Source organism: Nelumbo nucifera, chromosome 5 (assembly GCF_055504915.1).
Source record: "Nelumbo nucifera cultivar China Antique chromosome 5, China Antique-T2T, whole genome shotgun sequence".
In the NCBI taxonomy this organism is placed as follows: Eukaryota; Viridiplantae; Streptophyta; class Magnoliopsida; order Proteales; family Nelumbonaceae; genus Nelumbo; species Nelumbo nucifera.
The window spans coordinates 21,554,277-21,568,201 of NC_142653.1; the positions used below are offsets into that span (position 1 = coordinate 21,554,277).

Genomic DNA, 13,925 nt, shown 5'->3' on the forward strand with positions numbered 1-13,925 from the left:
TGGTTGACAAAAGTTTGATAATTTATTCTTTTTCGTGGTCAGAACCAGAAGGAAAGCTGCTGGCTGCTGCAGAATTCACCTACCCAACTGTGAGAACTGTAGTCGCTGGATGGTGGATGCGAATATAAAAGCTATCAATCTACGTTTTACTCATTCGTACATCTGTAGATCCACAATCACCAAATAAATCCCCATGTTTCAGATGTTCGAATCCAATGGGTATCAGTCCTAGGAGTACAGATAATTTGTTGTAATCCCTTGAAAATTCCGTCCACCCATGACCCAACGTAAATTGGAAAGAGCATAACCGGGTGAGGGAGAGAAGAACCAGAGACAGAGAAGGAAGATACACGTTCCCTTTCCGAACTCAGAGTCTCAGATTATATAGTACCTGTTTACCTTTTCATACCCTCTCTCCCTCTCTCTCTCTCACGAGATGAAGACTTCTCTGAAGGCGAGATACGAAACTGACAAGAGCAGTGCCGCTGCAACTCTAGCCATTAATGCCGGCGATGTGAAGCTCCGAGCTTCTATGACGGATGCCACCGTCGTCAATGGTCCCAGCTTAAATGGTCTCTCTCTCTCCGTGGAGAAGCCTGGCTTCTTCATTGTTGACTACAACGTACCTAGACAGGTTATCTATTCCTAAATTTCTAGTAACTGGAATCTCTATTATAGAAATACTAGGGTTTTCAGAACCATCTTACTGTTTCTCCTTTCCATTTTGCCCAGGATGTTAGGTTTCAGTTCATGAACACAATTAGGGTTGCAGAGAAACCACTGAATCTGACTTACATTCATGGGCGCGGCGATAACCGGACTGTTTTGGACGGAACTCTCGTTCTTGATTCGGCTAACAAGGTCTCAGCTAATTACGTGTTTGGTTCTGGGAACTGCAAGTTGAAGTACGCTTATGTCCATGGAGGCGTGAGGACATTTGAGCCCTGCTACGACCTCACCAAGAATTCCTGGGACTTTGCTGTGTCTCAGAGGGTTTATGGGGAAGACGTGTTTAGGGCTTCATACCAGACGTCGAGCAAGCTCTTGGGGCTGGAGTGGTCGAGGGATTCGAAATTAAATGGGACCTTCAAGGTAAAGAATATTGTTTGTCGCATTGGTTGGAAGATTGCTTCTGATGTATTTTGTTGCGTGGCTAGAAGGAAACGTTAGCTGCATACATGATTGAAAACAAGGTGGAAATAATTATTTCTGTTTTGCATTAAAATTAATGTATTTTCTTAGTTTAAATACTCAAAGAAACCTTGTGGCTTGTGTTTTTACGCGGTCTGCAACAACTGATGTCACGCATGGGTACCCCCTATACGAATAGAAATTTTTATTTTGATCATGACCCAATTATAGATTTTAAGTTATGAATTTATAGAAAATCTAATGAAAACAAGTTGGATAACATCAGCATATTGAGATTGCTAGTCCAAATGGATCTTCAAAACATAACTTTCTTTTTTTTTTTTTTTTCTTGTGTTTAAATAGTGTTTCCTTCACTTGTTTTTTGCTGGGGAAGGTGACTATAATGGATGTGGAGTTTCTGGACTATGTTTTTGTCCTCTCAAATGCATGCAATTTGACATTAAATAATTCTTTGAGCAACTTAATCTCCTCATATGCTGCCTAGAGTTTTGTGCTTTGACTTGATGTTCAACAGTCACCCTGCCAACTCCATTCTATCTTGTAATTCACCAATGAGTAAACTACTTTTACTAAGGCTCTCCACTTTCCTGTACTGATAAAAAATAAAAAAAAAAAGAAAAAAGGCTCTCCACTTTCCTGAGGAGCTGTCAAGCTGAACCATTTTTTGATCATGATCCTTAACATAACCGGAAGTGTTTTTATTGAAGAAGATGGCACAATTGCTGACAATTCCCCATCCCATGCTCTCTTGGCTTCCCTTGTAAGTGCATCTGATGGATCATTTACTGTTCAAGGTACCCATCTCAAGGTGTTTGCTTCCCCTCAGCAGAGAATTCTAAGCATCCATGATCCATCAACTACTGCTAAAATCCATTCTATTAGGATATGGTAGTCTCTGTCTATTACAAGATTGATCTGAATAGAAATATAAACTTGCTTAAGGCCTTGTAAATTGTAATAGATCAAGAAGTTCTGCTCTCATCTGTGAAGATTGTTTTCCAAGAAGAAGAAGAAAAGAAGAGAAGAAGAGAAGAGAGAAAAGATATGAGAGAGGCAAAAAGTAGCTGGTGGTGCCAGCCATTCTATTATATACTAGGGCAATTGAAAAATAAAAGAGAAAAATTACAACAATGCCCTAGTAGTCGACTATGGGAAATCTCTTCATCAAGTAAACGACTACTAGGACCAGTATACTGATAGTAGTCGACTACTAAGAAAACTGTGTGAAGTAGTCAACTACTAGCAACCGAGTATTGCTTTCGGGTACAAGTTTAAGATATTACATCAAAGATGAATAATGGATATTTCTTAGGGAATCCAGGGCTGTCACAACTCAGGAGCTGCAAGAGAAAGCAACAATGGGGAAATAATAGTAGTTTATTCTTTTTTCTTCTAGAAAAGGTAAATTGTGATGTATTTAAAACTGTAAATGAGGAAGAATAATTGTAGTTCATTCTCTGAAAATTTTGGACTATATTCTCAACTGAACTCACAAAACCTAATTCCAACTATTCGTTTGGAAGATATTTGGAACTTTAATCAGAAGAGAAACATCTACTTATATATCATTATATATATATATTTATTTATTTTTATTAGCTTCAGTTAAATTTTGGCCAGAAAAAAGTTATTAGTAGGTATAAAGGGTAGAGTTGTCAATATGGTGCGGTGAAGAGTGCAACTTTGACTATTTGATATGATTGGCAATTTCCTAGAAGCATATTACTGATTGGAAGAAGACACTAAAAACTGCTTGACTGTTATTCTTTGTCTTATGCCTTGTTACTATTTTATATGCCACTATGCAACCACATGCCATCACAAATTCTTAAAGTAACTAGTGTCCTTATATGCTGCTTAGTCTTTTGTTGTTTGACATGACATTGAATGGATATGTTTGTCTCTTGACAACCCTTAGAACCTTACAACTCTGAAACTATTCTTGAGGCCTTTCTTGCTACCCCATATAATATGTCCAGAACGAACCACATCCTATTTCTCCTATCTTGTAATCCACCAGCGGATAGAAAACTATTTTATAATGCCTCTTCCATCTCAAGGAGATCTCAAGCTGAATTTTGGAGTGATATACCTCAGGAGTCTGTGGCTATCAGGATCTGAAGGAATATTTAGAAGACATGGTGGGGACTGGGGAGACACTGGTGGTTTATTAAGAGCCTATTGTCAAAGGAGAATAATAGTACACAAATAGGAAGGAGTAAACCTTAATGGGGCTTTGACAGAGGAGTGATGTTTTGCTACTGGATTTTAGGATTTAGGAATGATGTGATGTTGATTCACAGGGTATAACAAGCTGCTCTGGGAGTGATTTAGGGATTTGAGAATGACCCTAAACTAAATAATAGCAAATATAGGGTCTAGGTCTCTCCTAGAGTTTTATTTCACACAATCCTTGGGGCTCTAGTAATGGACTTTTGTACCTAGGAATGGCAGAAGGACCTTTTTGTTCCTTAACCTTTTGACAAGGGTGGGGCAGTAAGCTCTCTGCTCCTCCTTAACTTTTTGCATACCTGTGTACATTCTCTCCTGTGGTTGGGATCAGAGTTTAAAAATAATTTTTTATCTAAGTAATATATTTTAGGTGGGACTCATCAAATGTTCAATGCTTGTGCACTTGTGCCACATGCAGAGTATTTTCTAAGTCAATGGTATATCATCTAGATGGGACCCCTTCAGTTAAAGGTTAATTCATCAAAATGTAGCAACAAATCATGTGAGGCACATCCCACCAAATGAACCTTGCTCGTGAACCTACCTAAACATCATGAGCCACTCCTTTTACGACAGTGGTCTTTATTTGCACAATTGTTGGAATTCAGAAGATATCCCATTGTAACTCTAATCATTCTTTTATCTTGTTGTATGACACCTAACAATAATCTAATTCAAGTCCTGTCCCTATATTGATGTGTCATTCCTTTATTTCTTTCTTTTGTCTTTTTTCTTCTTGGATCAATGCCAAGATTAAATGCATATTATGGATAGAGAGGTATCAAAGATGAAGGAAATCATCCTTCATTGCAGCTCAAAGGAAGAAAGATGATATCAAAGAAAAAATAGCCACCAAGACTAGCCTCCAAAAGCATGTAATGTGTATATGACCTGGCTTGTCCATGTAAATATGTAATGTTGGGTGCCAGACTTGGAAAATGGCCTAGTAGCCTTATCGAGATTCATTTGTTTTAAAAATTAGAATGTTAGAATCGTTTTGAATAATCAAATTGAACCATAGGAAGCACAGTTCTAAATGTCTAAAACAATAGGGGGTAGTATACTGCTAAAAAGAGTGAAGATTCCAATCATGAATCTTAATTTTAAATTTTAATCACAAAATGGGGTTGAATCATATGATGATAAATTGTGTAAGTCATCTGTTTTTCAATGCCCTGCCCTTTCTTTTTAAGCGAAAATTGACCTACATGGGTCAGGGATGTGAGGTTCATCTGTTTTTACCAAATGAAGAAGGCTTTCACCATCTTTCCCTTTCTAATAATTTGATTTCTTTGCAATCAAGGAATGTCCATTCTTTTGAACCTTCAGAAAAGGAACTTAAATTAATTGCTCAGTACATGCAGACACCCCTTTATGGAGTAAAGGTCCATAAAGCACTGGCCCTTGCCTAATTACACAATTTGCACAAGGAGGAGATGCCGAAGGTAGCTTGATGGAGTGGAAGTCCATTTTATGTTTTAAGTGGTGTTTGGGGATACGACTTCTGCTCTCTGGTTATTGTGTTTGTCTGGTTGTTGATAAACATTGTAACAGGGTGGTGCATTGTGGGTTTCATGATCTTCCAATTTAGGTTGCAGTTTTGAATTTTTTAAGTAGGTGATGTTTGTACATGTGTAATGTATTGGGCTGGCGTTGGCAGGATGTGCCTAACTTTATTGTGACCACTTTTTTTGAAGGCGATTCCTTTTCTTTTGTTCGTTTTTTATTTGGTTAGGCCATACTACTAGTATGCATCTTGTATACTCTTCTTTTAATGAACAGTATATTTCTATAAAATTTCTTCTTAAACCTTCTATGATATCCATTTGATTGATGGAATGCTTTGGGCATGCCTCTTTTTTTTTTTTTATAAAGGAGGTGCTCCCCTAATCATTAGTCAAAGTAGAGATCTCATGAATTCAAATTATTTAGTTCATAGTCAGATTCATATTGGTCGGTCTTTCAAGTTGCAAGGAAGTTGCTTTGATTGAATTGATGTTTCAACTTTCAAAGAATTGAACAGTGAAATAGATGCCTGGTTGCTTTGATTGAATTGTTCTGATCATGTAAGAATATCAACATCTTTTGTAGTATATCAATTATTAAAGAATATCTTGGGTCTTAGGAGGGGTGGACTGGATATAGGCCTAACCTTTGGCATTTCTATTATCACTTATAGAAAAGATGATTGGGTGATGCAACAGGCAGCAGACCTGATTGTTTTGCTACAGAATCAATCAGAAAATTAACATAGGGGAGCAGGACTCAAGGAAGTGGAAATGGACTTAATCAGTGCTTTTATCATGGTTTGGTTGGTTATTCAAACCAATATTTCCCCAGTAAAGCCATCTGGGGAGCATCAAAAGTCAATTTTTTTGTGTGGGTAGTAGCATGGCAGAAGTGTCTGACCAAGGAAATGCTTCCTAGAGGGGGAGTAAGTTTACCTAACTACCTTTGCCCTCTATGTAACAGGGAGACAATCTCTGAATCACCCATTCCTCTTTTGTGACTATTCTTCCAGAATTTGGCACCACTTTTGCATGGCAATTCCTGTATTCTGGTGTTGCCAGCTTTAGTTCAGAATCTTTTGGTAGGTTGACAAGTTCAAGGCTTTTCTAAGAAAAGGAGAGCTTGCTGGGCGGTTGTGCCTCTAGCAGTGGGCCCTATGGCAGGAGAGGAATGGTTGAATATTTGACCATAAGTCTAACCCTAGGGAGATGGTAACAATGAGGATGGTAATTTGGGTTGTAGAAGCAAATATCCTTAATGAGAATTTGTTGTCACAAACCGGCAAAGATAAGGATGATGATGCTGGCTGTGTGCCTCTCCAGAAATTAGTGGAAAGAGAGGTCGCAATTGGTAAGAGTCTGGGTTTATTTTTTTTGGGATGGTGAGGAGTTTGCTAGAAGGGCTTTTGAGGAGTTTGAGAGGAGGAAAAGGGATGAGAAGTTGAAAAGAAAAGTTCGGTCAGGAGGAGGTAAAGATTGGAATGAAGATGACTCAGGGCAGGAAGATGCAATCATGGATGAAGAATGAATCCTGTCTGTTACGCAAGCTGAGATTTGTTGGATTAGGTGTATAGCTGGTGGTCATCTCAGTTCAAGGGGTTTCTTTTTATTTTCTGGGTCTTTGTGTTGTTCTCCGGCTGATTTGTTGAGCCGTAAGGTCTTTCATCTGAGTGTTTTTAGGTCTTGTTATGGTTTTTTGTTGTCTCAGTTGGGGTCCTTTGGCTGTGTGTCCATTTTGGGTGATTCCTTATCACCTTTCTATTGTATTTCTTTTTCTTTTTAATGAATTTTCTCTTTATTCTTCAACAAAAAAGAGTCACGTAATAAAGGAAGCTGCACCTGTCAAGGAGTAAAGCTAACTGGCCATAACAATACAAAGAAACTTTGGTGATCAGGTAAAATGTCTTTTAGGTTGCACTTGACCTCTAACTTTGCCACACTAATGGAAAGAGAATCCTGAAGACCATGTATATGTCATGTTCTCCATTCCAGTTTAGTTACTATCCACCTTCATACAGGACAAAACATTGTTTTATCTTTGATCTGCCAAGAGTAATGAGCTTAGATGTTGAGACATAATCCTACCTTTATAGATACTAGATCGAGAAGCACAGTATGCAACTCAAATTATAATTATCTTGGTAGCCCAAGGATGAATTTACTATCCTCAAATTCTATCCTGTTCCTTGCTTCCCAAATAGCCCGAGGAATGATGGACACAAAGGAACATTTACACAATAGTTAGCGTCTTTAATCCAGAAGGAACAAGCATCACAAGCATCCAATTTCTCATAAGGTCCTATTATCAACAGGGGATGCTAACATGATCCCCAAATAAGTGAAAAACTCCAGGGAGAATAACACCATTGTCTGTAAATTGTGGACTACTGGGAGATAACGTTGTTATATAATGGGGCCTTGTAGGATTTCAGCATATTAAATTTATTTATTTTTTGATAAATTTTCAGCATATTAGATTTACAGTAATAGCTTTAGGTTGTCAGGATATTATTTCAGCATATTATGTGATTTTAAATCTAAGAAATTGATTTATGTAGTGCACAAGGGTGTACTTTCTTATCTGCTTCGATTTTGTATAATTAGCGATTCAGTAGCCACTTTTACTTGATGCAAATTGTCTTTGTTGGAAACAAATGTGTCTATCAAGTATCAAAGTAGTATTGGTGCTGAACATCTTGTAACACATCAACCAATTAACCGACTCCACTCAGGCAGGTCAAATATATGTCATTTCTCTAACAGGGATTCAAGTTTTTTATTATTTTCAGGGATTTGTATATATTTCCTTTTCGGTAAGATTTTAACCTTTGAATCTTTTGTTTTTCTCAGATTTCAGCATCTCTAAATCTGGCAGAGGAAGTAAAAATGCCAAAAGTAACTGCTGAGAGTACGTGGAATTTTGAGATGTGATTTTTCTATTGAAATTCCTGCAAAGCAAGCGATTTCTATTGGTTGTATTTCAATGCCCCTTGGTGGGCTGCTTCCATTTTTGCTCAATACTGCAAATTATTTATGCACAATAACCAGATCAGTGGCAGCTAATTAGTTTTTGCTGTGAAATGGAGAATGTAAGTTTCTAATTGAGATATGATTGCTTTAGTCCTCATTTTCTGCTCCCTTCTCTATTACTGGTTCAAGAGATGCAGTAGAGTGCTTGTGGGATTTAGCCAGTGTTTGGAACCAATGGAGTTTTTTTGAAAAATGGTGCACGTCAGCATCACATCTGAATTTCGTTTTTTCAGACCGTGGCTGATGTTTGGTTACACATTTTTTAGAATATTTTCTCAAACCACACCTGGAAATCAGGAAAGGTATGGTTTGAGAAAACATTCTTTTGGTGTTTTCTTGCTTTTTTACTGTTGCTGGTAACATTATGCTGATGTAACATTAAAAATGCCCATGTGGCAGCAACTAGCAATGATCTAAAAAAAAGCCATTTTCAACAGACCAAGATTCCCTAGAATCTTCAATCTCTCCACTGGTCAAGATTCAACTGTTTCCTCTTGTATCCCAGTTTTACCTGTCGATAATAACTTGACCCTGAACCTGAGAAGACCTCTAAGGGACACTGAGATCTCAGACCTCATAAGCCTCTTCCTCACCTTAAAAGAAGTCTACACCTCCCCTCATTCCAATGACACCCGAATTTGGACCCTCAACCCAAATGGTGATTTCTCTTCCAAATCTATGTTTAAGGTTCCAATTCCAGGTGATCAGAATTCCTCTTTCCCTTTCAAGAAGGTTTGGAGTAGTCATATTCCTCCAAGAGTTTGCTTCTTTGTCTGGGAAGCGTGTCTACAGAGAATAAACAGGTGTGATCTTCTTCAGAAAAAAAAGCCTGGGAAGGTCATATATTCCTCCTCATGCATGTGTTCTCTGCCTAAGAGAAGGGGGAATCTACAGATCGTCTACTCATTCATTGCAATTTTTCTCAAAATATTTGGTGGCATTTCTTAAACCTGACTGCATATAGTCGGGTTTCTCCAAAGCATATTAAGGAGTTCCTCAATCAGGGGCATGGGTCAGGCTTGAGCAGAAGAGGTGAAGTGTATTGGCAAACTGTGGTAGGAAAGAAACAGGCGCATATTTGAAAACAAAATCAGATCTCTAGAATTAATTTCAGATATATTCTTTTGTTGTAATTTTTGGGCTGTTAATTCTGAGAGGTTTCAAGGCCTCTCTCTCAATGATCTTAACAGAAATATCTATATGATCTTGCTTCTCCCAACTTACCCTCAACCAACCCAAAGATTACAGATACCGCATATTGAAGAAGGGATGATTCTAAACTTCGATGGAAGTGCCAGCAGGCAATCTGGGAAAGCTGGGATAGGTGGTATTTTGAGGGATAAACAGAGGATTATCTGTTGGGCTTTCAGTGGCCCAATAGGTAATACAGACTCAACAAAGGCTGAAGTGATGGCAGCGCTCACTGCAACCAGAATAATAAGAAGTTTAGGCATTCAGAAATTATCCATTGGAGATTCTGCTAATACTATCAAATGGCTGAAAAGACAAGGAGGGGGGGGGGTCCTTGGAGGTTGAGTCATTATTTGACTGAGGCAAGAGACTCCTTGGAAAATTTAAATGTAAATCTGTTGCAAATCTGGTTAACTTTTTCTCAAAAAAAAAAGCCATTTTCTGAAAAATCAGTATACCAATGCAGCATCGTTTTTTCAAAAAATACTTCTCAAAAAACGGCATTGGTTCCAAACGTGGCTACTAATTTGATCCATCTCAGGGGCAAGATTTTCTAAGTGGAGATTCCCCTATCCATATATTAATGGTTAGCCTTCAGCCATATGATTGGCAATAAAATTAAATAGTAAATTATTTAGAATCCATACTTGGATACGGAGAGGGAAGAGTCATAATTATTTAGAATTCATATTTGTTTGAACGGTATGAGCATGGGCTTGCACTGACCAAAGCCGATCTCTTGGGGAGTTTGGCTTCGTTCAGTGCAACGCCTGTTCGAATAGCCTTTACAGCCTTGCATTGGGAATTTCTCTGAACTCATGTGTTTTATTTTATGGGGAGATATTTCCAATGCAAGGTTGCAAGAGGTTGTTTGAACGGTGTGAGCATAGGCTTGTACTAACCAAAGCCGATCTCTTGTATTTGCTAAGTGCTATCATGAGTTTACTGTTAAATTATCCCCTTCTTAATTCCCTAAGCTTAAAAAAAAGAAACAAAAAAGAACTATTAAGGTCATGTTTGGGAGTGCTTAAAAACAAGTGCTTATTTGAATAAGCACTTATTAGCATTTGGCATCCAATTTTTTCAAGTGCTTATTTTTTAAAATAAACACTTATTTTATATTAGGCGTTTGATGGTCATTTTCTCTAATTAGCATTTAAATAAGCATTTGTGACTATTTTGTCCATTTTCTTTCAAATTTTCAAAATATACTTTTTGAAAGCACTTTTAATAAATTATTTTTATAAAAACACTTCATAAAAGTACATTCTGAAAAACATTTTTATAAAAACATTTTTATGAAAGTACTTTTTATAAAAGTATTTTTATGAAAGTACTTCTATGAAAGCACTTTTATGAAAGAACTTTTATGAAAGCACTTTTATGAAAGTACTTTTATGAAAGCACTTTTATAAAAGTACTTTACGCTTTCATAGAAGTGATTTTGTAGAAGTACTTTCATAAAAATGCTTTTGTAAGGGTATTTTCTTAAAAGTGTTTTTGTAAAAGTACTTTTATAAGTGTATTTGTAATTTTTTTTATAAAAGTGCTTTTGTAAAAGTGATTTCATAAAAGTATTTTTATAAAAGTGTTTCATAAAAGTACTTTTATAAAATTCAACTAGGGATAATTTTATAAGTGATATTTTAAAATTCAACTAGGGATAAAAATAAGTTTTTATTTTTAAAATAAGCACTTATTTCGGATTTATTTCCCAAATACCAATAAATGCTTAATAATCCAAATAAGTACTTATTTTTAAGCACTCCCAAACATAGCCTAATTCCCCCGCCCCACCCCAGCCTAGTCGAGATGGAAGAGGCTTGTAACGAGGCTGTTAACTTGCCTCAAGGGAGTACGGTTAGCGATTGAGTGTTGGTTTGTTAATAGTTATTTCCAATACCCTGTAGCACTGGGTCTCGGCTCAGCTGGATGTGGGATTCAAATTCAGCATTGCCCTCTAAAAACATTCTAGTTTTGTAGTTGGCTCTTAGGATGATTCTTAGAGGTGTAAAGTGGGCCGGGCCGGGTCGGCACAACACGGTCCATGGGCGGCCCGCCCGCCTTAAAGGTGGGCCGTGCCGTCCTCTTCGGTGGAAATTTTGGGGGTCGGCCCGGCACAACCCATGGCCCAAGCCCAAGCGGGCCCATGCCGTGCCGTGTCGACACGCGGGCCTGGGCTGGGCCACAGGGTGGGCCTTGGGCCTAGGCCGAATCGGGCTGCACTATTTTTTTTTTTTGAAAATTTTGATTTCTTTTCTAAGTAAAATTGTAACACTAAAATATTTAACTTTCCTATGAACTTTGGGAATTAGGAACTATTTAAAAAATTAAGAAATGAAAATCTAAGTTATTTAATACATAAATGAAAAAAAATACTTAACCAAATTGAAATAAGAATGATGGAATAACAAATTGGAAGAAAAATAGGAATTTTATTTCATTTAAATTTGAATAGTACAAATTAGTGAATTACAAATACAATGATTGGATCATTGCATACTTCGATGAATGAAATATAAAAATGGAATAAATTAATAAAATATAAAAAATACAATATGGTTACAAATTGAAAATACAAAATTACATTATTAAAAAATTAAAAAAATATCAAATAAATTAAATAAAATTTAAAAATTTTACAATAATTTGAAAAAATGAAAAATTCTACAAGTAGTTAAATTCACGAATCATCATTCATGACTTTCATCATCTGCTTTGGGTGAAATGTCCAGTGTTGTATCTTGCCCTCCCTTGTCATGTAATCTATCTTTTGCGTCTAGCCAATCCTTGAAGTAGATGCACATCTCTATGCTCTCATCATTCATGCAGCTTCTTTTGTCATCCAACACCCTGGTACCTGCACTAAATTAAGACTTCGATGGAACTGTAGACACCGGAGGGGTTAGTAGATCACGTGCCATAGCGGCGAGAACTAGATAATTTTTCGAGTGTTCACTACACCAAGCTAAAATATCAAAATTATTTGATACTTCACCTAAATTAGAAAAATTTGCTTGCAAATAAAAATAAAGTTCAGTAAATGAATTTGTTGTAGAATTAGCAGATTTTTGCCTTCTACATATTAAATAAAAAAGCTTTTCTCTTCTACTACTGGGCTCAAAGTCAGAAGGAGAAGAAGAAGATGAACAAGTTGTAGGAATACAAACTATACATTTCAAATAATAAATTATTAATTTCTTCTTTTTTATTTCCTATATTAATATTCATATTTTCATAATATGTTTCAAGTAAAATATCTAAACCATCTTTCCTAATCCTAGGGTCTAATATTGTAGCTAAACAATAAAGGGGAGAATTGTTCTCCCAATATTTTTTAAATTTATTTTTCATATTTCAATAATACATTGAAATTGTAGATTATTTCTATATTTGGCAAAACAATCACTAATTGCCATTAATTGATACGATAAATTATAACTAGTTGGATGATGAATTCCAGATAATGAATTTGTTGCATCATAAAAATGTTTTAAAAAATCTCTTACACAGATTGCCATTTCCCAATCTTTCTCAAATATCATATCATTAGGCATTTTTAAATTATAAAAATCTGAAAGAACTTGTTTATGAGATATACAACTTTCTAACATAGCATAGGTAGAATTCCACCTATGCTTTACATCTAATATAAAATGTTTATATTTTAAACCATAATTTTGGCATAAATATTTAAATTCTTGTTTTCTTGCCCCTGAACTTTATATATATATAATATAATTTCTAATTTTTGAAATATGATTTGAAATAATATTCAAGGAATCTTGAATACATAAATCTAATATGAATCAATTTACCATTTAAGCATGGTTTTAATTGAGATTTTAAAATATTTATTGCAGAATCATTATTGCTAGCATTATCAAAACTATTTGTTTTCTATTCCATAAGCATACAAAGTTTAAAATACTTGCAACAATAGCTGGGCCACTATGTGGCCATTCCAGCCTAGTAAAACTTAAAATTCTTTTGTTCAAAAGCCAATTTTCATCAATGAAATGACCGGTAATACAAATATAACTAATTTTAAATTTGGATGTCCAAACATCCGAAGTAATTGCAACTTTAGAATTAAGATTTGCTGACAAAGAAATTAAATTTTGTTTATATGAACAAAAAATTTTTAAAGCCATAATTCTTATACTATTCCTAGAAACTTTTTTATATTGTGGGTTTACAGAACTACGCCACAATTTTTCTAGCTTTGGATCTTCAGCTAACATAAATGGTTGTTCTACATGTACAATAGCAAGTTCTTGTCTCATTTTTTCTTGTGAATATCTAAAAGTACCAAAACTAGTCCCCCTCCCAATCTATGTTTGGGTTGTTTCTCTCCCTTCATCTTCTTCTTGCTCATGTGTGAGCAGATGTCTACTCAAATGACCCATACCACCCTTGCTACAATAACTAAAGTCTTTCCTACATTTTTGGCAAATAACCATTTTCCCCTTCCCCTCAATATTCTCTACTTTGAAAACTTTCCAAACCGGGCTACTCAACTTGAAGCCCTCCTTTTTCCCCTAATATCACAACTACTGGGGGTGAAAGTTCCACTTCCATCAACATCAAACGCATCGGCATCAGTGTTAACACTAATACTATCGTGATGCGATTGAATGCCATCCAAGGTGAACATGTTGGGGAATCGGTTTTGAAAAGGTTGACCATTTTTTTTAATTCTAAAAAGATAAAAATTAATCTAATTCGACTTACCCAGATTGTCGGTTCAAAATCCCAACTTGATTTCAACGATTAAAGCCTTTCAATGTCCAAGCCTCCCGAATTGAGATA

The 13,925-nt window shown here is 36.0% G+C and overlaps 1 protein-coding gene across 1 annotated transcript; it reads left to right on the top strand.

Moving 5' to 3' along the window:
• Window positions 1-293: 293 nt before the first annotated feature.
• Window positions 294-8,019, top strand: LOC104595735 (outer envelope pore protein 24A, chloroplastic-like). Its single transcript, XM_010256600.3, has 3 exons — window positions 294-634; window positions 733-1,092; window positions 7,743-8,019. Exons 1-3 carry the CDS (start codon window positions 437-439, stop codon window positions 7,821-7,823), a joined length of 639 nt encoding a protein of 212 aa, XP_010254902.1. The 5' UTR covers window positions 294-436; the 3' UTR covers window positions 7,824-8,019.
• Window positions 8,020-13,925: the final 5,906 nt, after the last annotated feature.